At 36.0% G+C, this 17,241-nt stretch overlaps 1 protein-coding gene across 6 annotated transcripts in view; it reads left to right on the top strand.

Annotated features, from left to right (window-relative positions):
- Positions 1-17,241, top strand: part of JAK2 (Janus kinase 2) — a 93,024-nt gene that overhangs the window by 67,456 nt on the left and 8,327 nt on the right. For all 6 annotated transcript variants that reach the window (XM_083819240.1, XM_083819245.1, XM_083819243.1 and 3 more), the window contains 11 exons: positions 58-185; positions 657-791; positions 2,328-2,415; positions 4,416-4,543; positions 5,407-5,545; positions 6,735-6,886; positions 7,947-8,097; positions 8,814-8,950; positions 10,709-10,898; positions 11,646-11,770; positions 16,450-16,622. In XM_083819240.1, the coding sequence (XP_083675366.1) occupies positions 58-185; positions 657-791; positions 2,328-2,415; positions 4,416-4,543; positions 5,407-5,545; positions 6,735-6,886; positions 7,947-8,097; positions 8,814-8,950; positions 10,709-10,898; positions 11,646-11,770; positions 16,450-16,622 (1,546 nt within the window). The remainder of the gene's footprint in view (positions 1-57; positions 186-656; positions 792-2,327; positions 2,416-4,415; positions 4,544-5,406; positions 5,546-6,734; positions 6,887-7,946; positions 8,098-8,813; positions 8,951-10,708; positions 10,899-11,645; positions 11,771-16,449; positions 16,623-17,241) is intronic.

The raw sequence follows: 17,241 nt of genomic DNA, 5'->3' as shown, positions 1-17,241 counted from the left end.
TTAATATATAATAGTTCTGTGTTGTATAACTTTTCTTTGTCCTCTTTTTTCTCCCAGATAAGTCAAATCTCCTAGTCTTCAGAAGTAATAGTGTCTCTGATGTACCTTCATCACCAACGCTACAGAGGCACAATAATGTCAACCAGATGGTCTTTCACAAAATCCGGAATGAGGACTTGATTTTTGTAAGTCCGTTAGTTGCTTCTTTAACTTCAGATGGTTGGTTTAGTATATACTAGATTTTTAGAACTGAATATATATTTAAAAGAATATTATCTGAACTAAGAGATTCTTCTGTAATCTCTCCTTAAAGGGGAAAGGAATTTTTTAACCTTTCTATTATTATTAACATTATTTTGTCCTTTTGACTGTGGTAGTGCTTGTTGTTTTCTTTACTTCAAGGGCTGTCTAAATACATCTTCATAATAGCAATTCTTGCAGCAGTTTATTTCCTGAGACCCTGGACAAGTCAATACTTTTTAAAAAAAAAAGAGCAAAGATTAGGTTGCTTCTCTGTCACCTTAATCTGACTCTAGAGGTGTGCTACCTGTACAGTTTTGCATATATGCGTTACTTAGAGTGGAAGTTGTACACCTTTCACAGAACAGGTAGAGATTTCTCATTTTCCCTGTCTTTTTTTTTTTTTTTTCTTTCAGGAAGAGAGTCTGGGACAGGGCACATTTACTAAAATATTCAAAGGTATAAGGAAAGAAGTGGGAGACTATGGCCAGCTCCATCAAACTGAAGTTCTTTTAAAGGTGCTGGATAAAGTGCATAGAAACTACTCTGAGGTTGGTGTGATTTTTGGCTGCTGTATAATATTTGTCCATCCTGTGTTACTTTTATTACAAAAAACAACGTGAACATGTTATGTGGTAGAGGGTTGTTTGTTGAACCAAGCTCATTCTTGGCCTTGAGACGCTGGGATTGAGACTTGCTTTGAGAAGTACACCTGCGTGCTTTGTTTCCTCTCTCCTCACTTTCAGAGAATTCATAGCTAGCCACAGACAGCCAGAGAGTAGTTTGCTTGGTTTTTTTTTGTTGTTGTTTTTTTGTTTTTTTGTACCATGCAGGTAGCACAGGATAAACAGTTTGACCACAGAATTACCTGTATCAGTACATTTATTATATACAGACAAGGTACCAACATTTACAAAAAATACTTTCTCTTGATTTACTATCTTCAGGTTTTTGGAATCTTACAAATTCTCCAATAAAATAAACATTTCACATCAAGTCATAAAACATCAGAAATATTAATGTATGACACACACGTTTGTAGAATCATCCATATTCAGTTAGGCTTCTCAATGTTTGAGTGAAGCTGTGAGCAAACCTGAAACGCTCTTCTGCATAAACCAATACTCTGGTAATATAATATTTCAAGATTCTGTATGGGAAAATTTAATTTTAAAGAAATTAACAAATGTGGTAATTTTCACTATATTAGTGTAACTTTATACATCTGTTTATTATATATTTTGATTATATAATTGTTTCAAATTCCTGATTAGCCTGGCAGTATTTGCAGCAAGCCAAGAGAGTCAATCTCTTATTCAGTGAACTTTTCAACTGCTTAGCGCGAATTCTATATTAAAGTGTGAGCAAAAAAGGAAAAGACATTTCCAATAGCTAATATTCATAAGCAATGTATAGACATACACTTAACATTTGAAAATAATAAGCAATATCCTGTATTTGAATTTAGAGAAGTTAACATTTTCAAGTTAAGTGAAAATCAGTTGTTAAAGGTACCTTAAGAATATAGAAATATAATCACCTGAAGGAAAACAAGCTAATTTTGACCTCATCTTACTGGGGAAACAATCGGTACACAAGCAAGCTTAGCTGGAGATACAACTGAAAAGATTAAAAAATGGCTAAAGAAATAAAAGTGTCTGAAACTTTCCTGACGAGGTCAGGTGAGGTCTCACGGTATTGGACGAATGATATAATAATTCTTGTCTTTTAACTTAATAATGTTCTTTGAAGAAATAAATTGGAAACTGAATAGTGCATTATGAAAGATTAAATTGGAAACTGAATAGTGCATCATGGATTTGTGCATTGTTTACTTAGTTGAGGTAGAAGAAATGATTCTCTTTAAAATGTGGAGATACACCTGCCTGCAGAAAAAAAGATTGCTAACCTCTCTGAGTGTGGATTGTTATGTAAAAGAAAACAAAAACAAAACACAGGGTCTTTGCAATGAGGTAGGAGTTGAAATGGTTTTTGAAATATACATGGTTTTAACAAAGTTTTTAGAAATAATGTATTGCAGTTTTGCTTTCACTGATTTATTCTCTCTCTCACTTTCTCTTTCTAAGTCCTTCTTTGAGGCAGCAAGTATGATGAGCCAACTTTCTTACAAGCATTTGGTATTAAATTATGGAGTCTGCGTGTGCGGAGAGGAGAGTAAGTAGAAATAACTTGCCTTTTTCAGTAATTTTATGCAGCTGTCATTAGTTTGCTGTTGGAACCTTGTAAAAGCAAGGAAAAAATTAAAACAACCTGTTCCGCACAAAAACTCTGCAAACGTTAATAATAGTAAAAATCTTTCTACTTTCTACAGAAGTAGAATGTTTAGTTTAACCTACTGCATTGTAACTATTTATTACTATGTTTCTAAAAACACCCGATGTAGAACATCCATCTATATGATGATGGAATAACAGTCGTCATAATGAAATCTTAATTTTGGACAGCTGTCCAATTTTTGTATGCTGTCTTTGAATTCACATTGCTGGATCTCACTTTAACGGTTTCTGTCTTAATTCAGTCTTTGGCAGAGATGCCAGTTTGCAGTAAAAACACGTTTTTTCCTGTGTTTAGCAATCTATAACAAATTGAAGCATTTTTACAGTAACTGTTTATTATGTAGACAGCAGGCTCCATTCAGAGAGAGGGCATTTGCAAAGCAGGCAGGGGGTGTTTTAGTGGACGTCACTTCTCTTAGGAGGTTGCAAAAGGCAGCATGGTGTGTGGCTGAGAACTTAAAATACCACTTTCTTTAAAAAAAAAAAAAACACATAAGTTGCTTTCCTACTTTATTCATGGAATCATGCACAAGGACAGTATATAAAATCAGATATAAGGAGTGTATCGTTTTGAAACAAACAAAAAGAACAAACCAGTTACCTAAGAATGGATGTGGTTGCTTATTTTTCCTTTAGATCACAGTTGTCCTCCATAGTCTGTTTTAATTCTGAAGGCAAGAGGCTTGCTATGTTTTAGTAAGAGGCAGTTACTAAGAAATGGGAAGAGAAGCTGTTATATTTTATCCCATGTCAGACATTTGATGTACAGATTTGAGAATAATTTCTTCATATAATTGTGTTGTTCTTTTTTAAAAAAATTTCCAACTATTAAATGAACATTATGAAAATCAGTTTATTTTCATTAACTAAATACAATACTGGTAGTTTCTAGTGTCTTCAGAGTCTAAAAAGCATGACAATGTGAGCATCCTCTCTACAGTTTCCTGAGGAGAGGAAGCAGAGAGGCAGGTGCCAGACTCCCTGGTCAATGATGACAAGACAGGTGGGGATGGCACAAAGCAGCACCAGGGGAGGTTCAGGGGAGGTGGCCAAACTCTGGAACATGCTTCCTAGAGAGGTGCCCCATACCTGTCAGTGTTCAAGAGACGTTTGGATAATGCCCTTGTTAATGTTTTACCTTTTGGTCAGCCCTGAAGAGGTCAGGCAGTTGGACTAGATGATCTTTGACAGTCCCTTCCAAATGAACTGTTGTATCTGATTCTATCCTAATCTTGCAGCTGAAGACAAGAGTTCAGTCATGCAATTTGAAGTTTTTTTTTATATAGAAACTGTTGAAGACTGTGCAGCAGTATGAAGAGGATCTTGTTTTGTGGGTTATTTGCTGCATGACTGCATGGAGACATATGTCATACATATTCGCATGTTTTTTAGTGCAAATTTTTATTGGTCTGTTTTCAAGACCATCTTGTTTCAGAAAAAAACACCTCATTTTCCAGTAAGATTGCGGACTGTAAGCAACTAAGAAATGAGTGACTTGAAATGGATGTTATTTGACTTATTACATTCATATTATTGTGCAGTACTGTGCTTATCAGAAGCTACATTATTTATTGTGCCTGTGGAGTGAGGATGGATGCTCACCGGATTTGTTAACGCTGAAACCTGTTTTGCAACAGAAGGACTTATTAAGTCTTGTAATTTTGCATTTTAGAAGAAATTAGACAAACTTTCACACCCTGAAGAAATGTAAATAGCACAGAACGTTTACGGCAATATTAAGATGTCATATAAGCTTCAATTTATAGTGAATTCACCAATATGTATCAAAGAAAGAGGTGTGTAATACTAGGGTAATGTGTCTGCCTGAAATATCATTTATTTTCTGTTAATTGTTACTCTTTTAACATTTTAAATCAGATATCCTTGTACAAGAGTATGTGAAATTTGGATCCTTGGACACGTATTTGAAAAAGAACAAAAATGTTATCAATATTGTGTGGAAGCTGGAAGTAGCCAAACAATTGGCATTAGCCATGCATTTCCTGGTGGGTAATTTATTCTTCAGTTTTGTTAGTGGTTGAATTCAAGTGTTCCAGGTTAATGTATATAGAGGGACTAAGCCATTACCCTACTTCTTGAAACCAAATGGGTATTCTGAAAATAAGATGTGTATGAAAATAAGATGACATTTGTGAATAGCCAAGGACAGACCTTTGTATCATATGCAAAATGTAGTTGGTTTTTTTTTCATTTTTTAAAATACTTTTACTTTCAGTGTGAAATAAAAACACTTTTCCAGCAATAATTCTGGAAAAGTTATTCCTCCAGCAATAATCTTCTTCCTGCATTTTCCACCTCAGCTCATGATGCTGAACATATAAACTCTTTTCTGGTAGTGTTAGTAGCTAACCACTGGAAGGAAAAAGCATTTCCCTGTTAAAAGGGCCAGTACATTCTTTTTGTGCATTAGGTACCAGTCTTCTATCTGTTTAATTGAGCATAAAGACCATTATTTGAAACAGAATATGTGATTAGATTAATTTTCCTTTTAACGGAATTTAACTGTTCTTTTAGGGACATGGTTTAGTGGCTGTCACTGCTAGTAGGGTGACGGTTGGACCAGAGGATCTTGGAGGTCCTTTCCAATCCTTATAATTTTATACGTATCGTACATAATGATAGCTATTAACTCAAAAGTTTATGTAGATAATTAAAATGAAAGTTAGTTGGCTAGAAACTGTTAACTTTGAGAGGAACTGGGGAAAGTTCTGAAATTTGATCTGCCTTATCTATGATCATTATTTGTTTTGTTTCCCTCATGCTGTGAAGTACTGATTGTTTTTTTAAATACCTCTTCAAAGGTTGATTTTTTTTGTCTGTATATAAAAGATGCATTTCTGTTCATCAGGAGGATAAAGGCCTTGTTCACGGAAATGTCTGTGCAAAAAACATCTTGCTTATCAGAGAGGAAGACAGGAAGTCTGGAAACCTTCCTTTTATAAAACTAAGTGATCCTGGCATCAGTATTACAGTTTTGCCAAGAGATAGTAAGTCTTTGTGTCAACTTTCTTGTTTATTGCTTAAGACTTGAAAATTAAGCTTTGTTGTTTTTTTTTCTCGTCACCATTGCTGTCATAATAAGTCACTTCATTCTTCTGTCCCTTTAAAATAATCCCTGCAGTTCTAGTCAGCAGTCACACAGTTACCCATTGTGGAAGCGTTTCCTGCTGTCCTCAGTCTGAAGAAGTATTTTTTTACTGGTAGTGCTATTAGTATACTATAATGTACCACAAGTAAGCGTGCAGGTTGCTGCTGGAGTAGGTATCCTATTATTGATCAGCATTAAATTGAAAATTAAGTTAAATTATCTCCACTGCATTTCTTGGCGAATACCTGAAGTCACTGATAATGGTAAAAGTAAGCCTCTGCCACTGAGGCTGTTTCATTGCTTTATAAACAGCAAAATTAATTCAGTCTAAAAGAAACACGTAGTATGTGCAAATCATTATGCTTGCAAGATTGTTATGCTAATGAAATTGAAGTAACATTATTCTTTATATAGTCTTTTTAATGGAAAGATGAACATACTTTGGACTTGTTGATTCTATACATACCAAAAGAAATAATGCATCTAAGATACTATAAGCAGCATAGTGCTATTATTTTCCAATGAATTTTCCCCCTTTTAATATAAGAAGCCTTCATTAATCTTACAAGATCTCATTTTAAGAAGCTTTAAATCTTCATCAGTGCTACAGCATATTTTAGCCTGTTACTAGATTCAGTACCAAAAGTTCAAAAATCAAAAAGTAGGGAATTTCTCACTATGGCTCCTTTATATTGCTGTGCCATAATGTATCGACAACTAGTAAAGTACTTCTGGCTCTTTGCAATCTAGTTACTTCATGGCAGCTACTAAACCCTGATAACATTGGGGAAAACGTTAAATTCAGAACAAAAATATAATTTGAAAATAAGGTTTAAAAATTTTTAGAACATTAGTCTAATTTGACAATAAAATCAATCATTCTCTATTCGGGTTCATAAGTATTATTTTTATAGATATTCTGTAGCATTTTCTAGGAAAGAACAAAAACTTGGAAAGGCATTAAAAACATTTCACAGAATGAAATATCTATGTATACTAAAATAATTTTTACTGAATCAAATACGTTATAAAATTTTCTGGTTTTATTGTTGATCTTAACATGATGTTTCCATTGTGCAACTGCACAGTTCTTCTTGAAAGAATACCATGGGTTCCACCTGAATGTATTGAGAATCCCAAACAATTAAGCCTGGCTACAGATAAATGGAGTTTTGGTACTACTTTGTGGGAAATCTGCAGTGGAGGAGACAAACCTCTGAGTGCACTGGATTCTTCAAGGGTAAATATTACTGGATCTGCAGTAGTAAGTTGGATACTTATAATTTAAAACATCTGCTGCTGTAACTAGTCAGCATGTAAAATGGTGTGGCCCATGACTGTAAGCAAAAGTATACTTTTGCTAGTAGACAGTGACCAGAAGTGATGATTTGAGGATGGTTTTTATGTTGTTGCTTTTGATTTTTATGGGAACAAGTACAGTTTTGCCACTATTATCTTGCCCACATTTCTGTTGCTTTGTTACAACAGTATATAATTTTAAAGAAAAAGCATTCCTAACAATGTACATGGCTTTTAATTGGCATTATTCTAGTTACGCTGTAATTGAACACCTTAAATTCTGTAAGATTGTATGTGTTGCTGACAATTCTATTTTATCTAAACCAGAATTGTTAACTTTGTCTCAACACGAGGTGGGATGTGTGAGGGAAACATATTCCACAAAAAATACTACTACTTCTGTATTTAATTACTCCTTAGATGGAAGGAAAAAGATTATTACTACTCTCTAAAATGATTTATAATATCATTATAAATGGACTACTACTTCTTACAAAGTCTGATCCAATTTCTCAGGTGTTGTAATCAGCTCTTACAATAAACTCCAAGGTCTACTTTAGACCTAGCTTTTAGATATCTATGTATTTCAGAAGTTGCCCTCCTCTCTTCTACTAATCCACATGCTTTTTTAATAACAATGAAGCTTTTTATATCTAAAGAAGCTCACATAGCGCGAAGATGGACAAATCTTTCTGTTGGATTCATCCAATTTAGGTTTCATGAAATTACCAACAAAGGAGACTCCATCTTTCTCATTATCTTTCTCTCTTACCTTCCACCAGTAACTGCCTGGGAATTTTTCAACTCATTACTCTAAATTCTGCCAGTTTTGCTACATTGTCAGTCTTGGCTTTTGACGTAAATTGGTCAGAAGTGCATGTTGGTGAGATAAAAAGCCTAGGTTGAGAGCTGTATTTTTTGGCTGCTTTGGTCAGAATGTTATGGCTACTGCAACTCTTTGTGGTGATATATTAAAGTGATTTTTATCTCTTTAATTCCAGAAACTACAGTTTTATGAGGATAGACACCAACTTCCTGCACCAAACTGGACAGAGCTAGCAAACCTTATAAACAACTGTATGGATTACGAGCCAGATTTCAGGCCTTCATTTAGAGCAATTATACGTGACTTGAATAGTTTGTTCACTCCAGGTGAGTCCAAGTCTGTGATACAACAAGAATGCACTAGAGAAAAAGAACCCTGCTTTCTGTTGTTTCATTTTCACATAGTGCCTTCAGTTTTGGGATGTTAATCTACAACCTCTTTCAAACACAAACACATTAAGTTAACAATATTATATTACTACTGTTTAGTTTGCTCTAAGAGAATACATTAAAAGTTAGCATTCAAAACAGTTCAAACAGTTTTTTGAATGTTTTTTTCAAAACATTCAAAACAGTTTTTTTGGTTTGATTAGTGTCTATCATAAATGTTTAATCTCCTAACCAAGAATACTTGTGAAGCTGTTTTGTCTCTGAAAATAGATAGACATTTTTTATTTTACTAAGAGAAAGATGCGCATTCTCACAAGCTCTTGTAAGGTTTTCATTTCTCTCCTCCACAGCTGTGGGGTCACTGCACAATAGCTGCTAACTTTGAAGTACAATGGGCCTGTAAAAAATTGTATTTGGAAATTACAGCAACACTCATTATGTGTTAAGAGAAGTTATTTGGCTGTTTGGTAATAGCTCTTTGTCTTTATGACTGGAAATTACTATGTAGAAATTAAGGGAATTGTTAATATTCCACTAAGCTCAGGGTATGCCTAGCAGAGGTAGAACATGCCAGCATTGTAATATCTTTTTTCATTCTCCTGTTTGCTTCTCTGTGCTTCCTTCTCCCTTTCTCTCTTCCTCCTTCCCCTCAGATTATGAGTTATTGACAGAAAACGATATGTTGCCAAATATGCGAATTGGAGCACTTGGATTTTCTGGGGCTTTTGAAGATCGGGACCCAACACAATTTGAAGAAAGACATCTTAAGTTTTTACAGCAACTTGGCAAGGTAGGTTGTTTGGAAATTCTCTAAATGCCTAGAAAAGAGATATCTTTTTCAGTTATCTTCTAATGACCCCATATACATGTGACGTTGAACACTCCAATTACAGAAATTAATAATTTTGAGTCACAACGCAATTTTCAAGTTCCTTTCAGGTCTTTTTTTCAGTTTCACAAGGTAATTAGATAGAAAAAATGTGGCTGGCTTCTACAATGAATCCAGTCACACTGAAAGGCTAATTTCTCCAATTATTTCTTAATAATGCTGAACTGTTGTGGTTTAACTCATCAGGCAGCTAAGCACTATACATCTTTTTGTGTACTCCACACCCCTGCAGTGGGATGGGGGAGACAAGTGGAGTGTATGTGTGTGAAAAACTGATAAAGACAGTTTATTAGAGCAGAAAAGGAAAATAATTATGATAATAATATACAAGGCAGGTGATGCACAATGCAATTGCTTACCACCCACTGACTGATGTACAGCCTGTCTCTGAGCAGCAGCCCCCAGCCCCTGGCCAACCACTTCAGCTTATTATTCAGTATGACACCATACGGTATGGACTATCCCTCTGGCCAGTTGGGGCCAGCTGTCCTGGCTGTGTCCTCTCCCGTGTTTTTATGCACCCCCAGCATCCTTGTTGGCAGGGCATCATGAGAAGCAGAAAAATCCTTGGCTCTGTGTAAGCACTGTTCTGCAATAACTAAAACATCAGCATTATTCTTGTCCTAAACCCAAAACATGGCACCCTATCAGCTACTAGGAAAAAAATTAACTCTATCCCAGCCCAAACCAGGACAGCTGCATCTGAAACTTGTTTTTTGTCAGATGAGATTCATTTGAAATTGTTCCAGAGTACTCTTGCATAGAACTAGTGAGATTTTTTTTTGTACGTGCATATTCTGGGATATCTGCATATGCAGTCTCTGAACTCAGTAGTGTCTTTGAGATATAAGTAGACCTTGAACATTTTAGACTTTAGAAATCATCATTTCATTGCTAGTTTTGCAAGTCATTGCAGGCTGGCTGTGGAAAGCATGCCTAGACAGATGACTTAGTGGAGCTGACGGCGTTACCCAAGTATCATTTTTCCGGAATGGTCTCTTGCTTTTTTGTATTGCTATTGACATGATAGCTACATATTCATTTAACTCCAAGTACTAGAGAAAACAAGTCTGAAAGCAAAGTAGCAGAACTACTTTTATTTGCGGGTAATTGTTGACTTTAAACAACAACATGGCAGAGGGAGAGGAACAGAGTTGTAGGTAATGACTGCAAAAAAGAAGGTAAAGAAAATACGAAGAGAGAGAGGAAAGAAAGTAAAACAGAGAAACAGCTTGGGGAAGAACTACAAAAAAAAAAAAAAAGAAAAAGAAAACAGCCAGGAGAAGCCTTAATCTGATGTGGTTTTGCAAGTTCAGGAAAAGAGCTATCTCAGAAGGTATCATGGAATTGTAGGTAGAAATCTGTGGAGAAGGGGGAGAAAATGCATGTAGGTCACCCTCCTTTCCTCCAGTGCTGTTTGCTTCCTTTTATAGAGCATGTTTCTTATAGACAGTTGTTACAGAGCTGTGACCTGTGATCCTGCACTCCTACCTTTTTTCGGGTAGGGTTTGTGGTATTTCACTTAAGTAATTGTCTGGTATTACAAGAAATTTATTACATAATTGCATTACTTAATGCTAGTACATTGAGCACCGAGGCTATTAGAAAGAGAATGGTGTGGACTCATTTTTAATTCAAGTATTTCTACTTCTGATCTAGGGAAATTTTGGCAGTGTTGAGATGTGCCGATATGACCCCCTACAGGATAATACTGGAGAGGTGGTGGCTGTGAAAAAGCTGCAACATAGCACAGAAGAGCACCTTAGGGACTTCGAAAGAGAAATTGAAATACTTAAATCTCTGCAGCATGATAACATTGTTAAATACAAAGGAGTATGCTACAGTGCAGGTATGTGCTTACTGAATACACCTTCAGCTATGCACCTAAGCATGCATACTGTGAGAAATTCAGAGAGAGAATTGTTTATGAAAGTAACCCATTTTCTTTATCTTAAAGTACAAAAGTCTTCCTAGAAGTGAATTTGGGGTTAAGTAGGAAAATGTAACCATTTTTTAATGGTTGCTTTTTTGTCACTTAATGTGATGTTCCAGAGTGGATAATACCACTTCTCATACAGCCTGTATAACAGAAGACGGGAAGAAATTTCAGAAACAGATGTATTTGAGTTAATTGTTTATGGTGTTGAAAATGAGTGATAACATGTTTTTTTTGCCCAAGGTCTTACTATAAGAAAAAAAAATCTTGTGTTCAAAATCTGACTAAGTTTTAAAGATGGCAAAATTGCTGAACAGATGATGTCAGTTACTATGCTGAGTTTTACCTCAGCAATGAAGAGGAATGATATAAAACACAGACATATATGGGTGGCACTTCTGCTTAGCTTTAGCAATAGAAGATGAAGTCCTGATGAGGTGATGTGTATCCACATAATTGCTATGTTTAAATAAATGGCATTTCTTTAACAAATGCAGTTAACTAACAGATGAAAAATTGCTTAGTGATGAACACAATAAATTGTGTGTTTTGGTAGTAAGACGTCTCTATTACTTTTATTCATTTGTAAACACACTGAAATAAAAACTTTGTATTGGAAAATGACAGAAAAATTATATGTTTTCTTTGCTGTTGTCAAAGGTCGTAGGAATCTGAGATTAATTATGGAATATTTACCATATGGAAGTTTACGAGATTATCTGCAGAAACACAAGGAAAGACTGGACCACAAGAAGCTTTTGCTGTATGCATCTCAGATATGCAAAGTAAGAGGGCTTTCAGATGATTAATATTTTTCAACAATATCTCTCCATTTTGTACAGAAATTAATTGTTTTGGTGTATCCCTTATAATAGTGTTGGGCTGCTAGCAAAACATATCCCTAAAAAATAGCAATGCACATTCATATATTCAAGAACTTTACAAATTTCTGAGTATCTCAGTGGTATTGGCTCATCCATCTGCTAACTGAGGGAGAATATTTGCCATTTACTTTTGTTTATTTTACTGTTTGTTTAGTTCATATTTTCATTCAGAAGAATTAAAAACTCTTTTATCCCTAATGAGAGCTGGAACAGAATTTTGAAAGAGTTAGTATACTTGTCCAAGCAAACACTTCTTGATATACTGTAACTGATTTTTCAGGACTTAGTGGTTTTATAGCTGAATATCTATTAAGAGCATGCATACGCTTAAGGAATTTACTTTAAAATGCAAATACTATTACCTTATTAATCTACTGGAGCAAAAATATATGATTTTTGTGTGAAGAAATAGAGGCCATGGAAGTCCCCAGAGCTGTAATAAATTAGTCTTACAGATTGCCCCTGAAAATCCTTCATAAAATTCTGAAAAGGGAGGCAAAAATCTGATCTCCATTGTAGATGCCTTGTTTCCTCAGAAGCAGGGCATATACCTGCCCTAGCTTTATTCTGTTGTTGTGCTTGAGATATGAGGAACTATGGACACTATAGATTTCTCTGCATGTTCAGTAGCTTGAAGAAAGAAAGAAGAGCAAAGCAGACAAATAGATAGACATGCGTGCACACACACACACCACACACACTCTTCTCCTCCCTGTTTCCCTTCCCCAAGGTGTGTAACAAATATTTTTAAACTTCCTTTCCCTGTTTTCCATATCAAGCATGGAAAGAATAGGTTATTTAGTGAGTATTCTTCAGGGTATGTAGCCCCTACCTATTTTTACATACAGTAAACTTGCATCCTGTCACATTCAGGGCATCTTCTGTCTGCACTATCCCTAGACAAGAACGAGGCAGGAGAGTCTCTGCAAAAAGCAAGATCTTCTCCAGGCATTCAAACTTTTCATCTGGTGAACACAGCTTGATAGTTTCCTTCTTGTAACTGGACTGACTTGGTAAACCTTTTAGCTACTGAACCTGGAGCATGTACAGGTGGATGCTGCATGCTTCTTTAGCAGCCGATTCTAGCTATTCGTGTATTCACTGAAATAAAGCTAGGTGGGTTGTCTCCAGCAAAGCCACCTAGATGGGCAAGCAGTCTGCAACATAGCTGAAAACAGGAAATGTTTTCTGGTCTATGGCAAGTGTCAGTCTTCTCACAAAGAGGAAGTGTTGAACATGTGACCATCCACAGAAAGAGGGTTCAAAAAGTCCTCTGATCAAGGGGTCCAAAACAATAAGTTTTTCTCTAGTAAAAGGTCTCAAGCATTAGAAATTCTCTCGCTATTTCTGCCACAAAATAGCTTGGTATCAGTGCTGGTAAATCACCTTAAACAACTGTCCTTCAAGCAAAGATCTGGAAAAGTCTAAAACTCAGCACCACCTAGGAAGAAGGTGACTGAATTTTTCATAGAATAATCAGGGATCTTTGAACAGGCAAAGGCAGCAGCCGCTTACTTGTTTTATTCTGTAGCCATCTCAGCAGACCCTGAGGGATCAGAAGATATCTGCACTGTTCATTCCCAGAAGAAGCTGTGAAAGCTTGTATTTTGCAAGCCTTCAGGCTTTTAATAAAGCGCCACAGTGGCAACAGTTTTTGGGACCCTGGCCTCTGAGACAGATGTATCAGACAGGTGGATTGAAAAGTAGATTTTGGCTTTTGCAGGCAGTGCAAGTATGGCAGGAAACTTTGGAAAAGGAATTAAGGTCAAGAAGGTATAAAGAAAAACATTGTGTGTGTGTGTACATACATATACGTATGCATATATAAATACATACGTAAGAGAAACATTAAAGTACTACAGGTCTGCAGGATGGTGCTGAAAAATCAGAAAGGAGATGGAATGACTTTTTTCTAAGTAGCAGACACCAGGAGGAAGGGAGCTAGAATATGCATTGTGCAGATACTTAAGTGTGAGAACTTCCTGCTTTCGTGTGACAAAGCATGGGCGCACACAGTACCAGAAACTGGGAAGTTCGCATGCAGTTTTTACTCTTAAAGAAGTATCTGCAGCTAACATCTAAGGGAGGCAAAGCCCAAGAGTTAAAATGGATGTACTTTGCTTTGACCTCTTTTCACTGTTCTACCTGTAAAGCAAAGGCTATATTGATTGCTCTAATATTTCTGCAGTATTCTGTTGCCTCAAATTCTTCACTCAGAGGGTGGTGAGGCACTAGAGCAGGTAGCCCAGAGAGGTTGTGGATGCCCCATCCCTGGAGGTGTTCAAGACCAGGTTGAATGTGGCCCTGAGCAACCTGATCTAGTGGGTGGTGTCCCTGCCCATGGCAGGGGGGTTGGAACTAGGTGATCTTTAAGGTCCCTTCCAACCCAGGCAGTTCTATGATTCTGTGATTCAAAACATCTTAACTTTTTCCTCATAGGATCTAATGCAAAATTTTACTGTCGATAAAATCTAGAGGGCTGGTGGTTCTGTGCTTAATTTGGAATCCTGAATTAAAAAATAAGGATCTTCAAAGCTGGTTGTTGAACTGTGACAAAAGTACTCAAGTTATGATTTATGACAATATATTAAAAATGTAGTGAGTGCCTAATATTACAAAAATGGAATCTGAATACTTTTTCTTCTTTTAGCTTAACATCTTTTCCTGTTTCCTTTAGATATTTGTTTCTTTTGCAATGTTTGGTACTATCAGAATCTCAAATCTATTTTCCTGCTGTGAATTTGTTACATTTTTTTTGTTGTATAAAAATGTTTCTCCTTCTTCTTTGTTGCTCTTGCCTCAAATATGTGAGAGAGAAATGAAGGCATGGCCCATACCTGAGGGTTGAGTTGAGTGTAGTTGCTTATTTTTGGTTCCTTACTACTAATCTGTGAGAATTGTCCTGACTTACAGATGACATTTTTTGTACACATCTCATACTGTGAAAAGCAGCGTTTTCAGAGATGGCATTTGCTAGTAGTGACATTTCTGTAGATGTAAATCAGTACAGCTATCGTTGGGTGTGGCTTGTGTCAGTAGTGCTGTTTGTCTGATGGCAAGCAATAGGGTTCTACAGTCAAATTTTCAAAGAATCTTGGCAACAGAACAGCAAATATATATATATATATATATTTTCCCCTCAGTACATCTGATTTTTGGGATGGTTTTTTTTTGCTCTGTTGGCCCCACATTTTTTTTAATGTTTGCTGATAGGGGAAGAAGCTAAGAATAAATTTATTTTTCCGTCTCATAATGCTTAAAGTACTTCATGTGTCTTTACTGAAGAGCCCCACAGCTAGCTCTTAAACAATAAAGATGGAAGCATTTGAAACAGTGTAATTAAACTCAACTCCTGTAATGCCACAGGATTATGACTACCACTCAAAATTTGCATCATTTCAAGTAACCATCTCTGTGAGCCTGGAAAATACCTGTTGTAACAGGAAACTTATTAGTATCAGATAAATTTTAGGACTGTTTTCAGGGCAGTATTTAATAGTAATAAAAAGGTATAGCATTTCCGTTGACTGTATATGAAACCCAGGAGTCTGGCTTTGAAAAAAAGCTAGATTTGGTATTTTTCAGGATGGCAGCAGATAGGTGATTAATGGGGAACAGGGCAGTTTTGAACCCTGTTTTGGAATGAGATGTTCTAAATAAACAGCAATGCCATCTAGCGGTACTAGGCTAGGTACTAGGTACAAGAATCTGAGAAAAGTTAAGACCTTGGATTCATGATTTTTCTGAGGTTTTTCACTTAAAAAACAAAAAGGGAGGTAAATCTTTTGGAGAGAATAAATCTATAATATTGATGTCCAAAACACTTGAGTTTAGCAATACTACAGCATCATTTATTGCTTTTTGGTTGCTGGAGTGACGTGTCGTCTTGTAAAATTGACAGTCTGCTTGGTGTTTTATTTCACATGTGAGAGTCAGGCATTTTTAACACTGTGCTCTGTCCACCATTTATAGCTGTGTAAGCAAGATTTTCTTTTTTGTAATGCTCTAATACTTTAGCCTGGTAGTCACTTCACTCACTGCCGCCTTCTACACTTCATTGATAGCAAAAATAAGAATGTGTATTGGTAAAAAGGGAACAGCAACAGCAGTAAAAGAAGACATGGCTTCAGGCAACTGCAAATATAGCCAGAGAACAGGTGTCAGATCCAAGGAATCATAAAGTTTGATAAAGCAATCAGGATGTGGAAAACGAAGAAAGAAGATTAATAGAAATGGGTAATGAAATAGCAAAGGCTTTTCATATGCCCTGTATTATGTAGCTTAGCCCAAATTTTGTTCCCTTTTACCTATTACTGGCAAATTGCATTTGGACATGGAAAGGAGCTGTAACAGCTATCTAGCTATGTAATCATAAACTATTGTCTCTGAGAGGTACTCTAAGTAGCTGCCATCAGTTAAGTAACAACCCTGCATTTGGAAGAGTAACTCACTAGAGAGGACAAATATTCAACAGTCTTTGGTTTTAACTTTGTCCTTAATTCATCCCTTTAGGGGAAGTGCAGTCACTTAATGCTAAAAGTAACTTTCTTTTCTATTGTGTCTGTGAACTTTATGCTTAGGGTATGGAGTATCTGGGTACAAAAAGATACGTTCACCGGGATTTAGCAACAAGAAATATCTTAGTGGAGAATGAGAACAGAGTTAAAATTGGAGACTTTGGATTGACTAAAGTCTTGCCACAAGATAAGGAGTACTACAAAGTGAAAGAACCTGGTGAAAGCCCTATATTTTGGTAAGTTTCCTTTTGATATATGAAATAATGGCACATTTTCAGCTTCGTATTTTCAGCAAATAGTTTTGCATATTGTAGACTTATGAAGCGCAAACTCCAAGTCAGTTGTGAAAGCACTGCGAAGGTCCCACTCATGATATATGACTCTACAGCATATAAATGTAGGAATTCTCAACATACTTTCATGAAAAAAAAATACTTAAACAGTTATTTAAAAGATGTCTTAGGAGCTGACTCTTATCTAACAAGGGGAAGCTTCTGGACTCTTCTCACAGAGGCCACCCTTGCAACCCCCCTGCTACTAAAACCTTGCCATGTAAATCCTATACAACTACATTCAGAATACGGAACATATACTGAAGACACAGGAGTACCTTAGAAAATATTCTCACAGATAATTGTGATAAAACCGTCTTCTGTCTTGACAATGAAAGAAAATGCAATCTCATACCTGTGATTTTTGTCTATATAGCTGCTGTAGGCACTGTCAAAATGTAATATTTAAAGGATGAATAAAATAATATAAAATGGCATCACAGTCGATGTTTTTGAGAGTTCAGAAGTACCTGGGACACAATTCAAAGCTTATTGAAAGTGATGGAAGGGTGCTTACTGGCTA

The sequence above is a fragment of the Anser anser genome (genome assembly GCF_964211835.1).
Source record: "Anser anser genome assembly, chromosome: Z".
NCBI classification, from domain to species: Eukaryota; Metazoa; Chordata; class Aves; order Anseriformes; family Anatidae; genus Anser; species Anser anser.
Note: the sequence above shows the minus strand (reverse complement) of the source record. Positions and strands in the feature narration are given on the sequence as shown.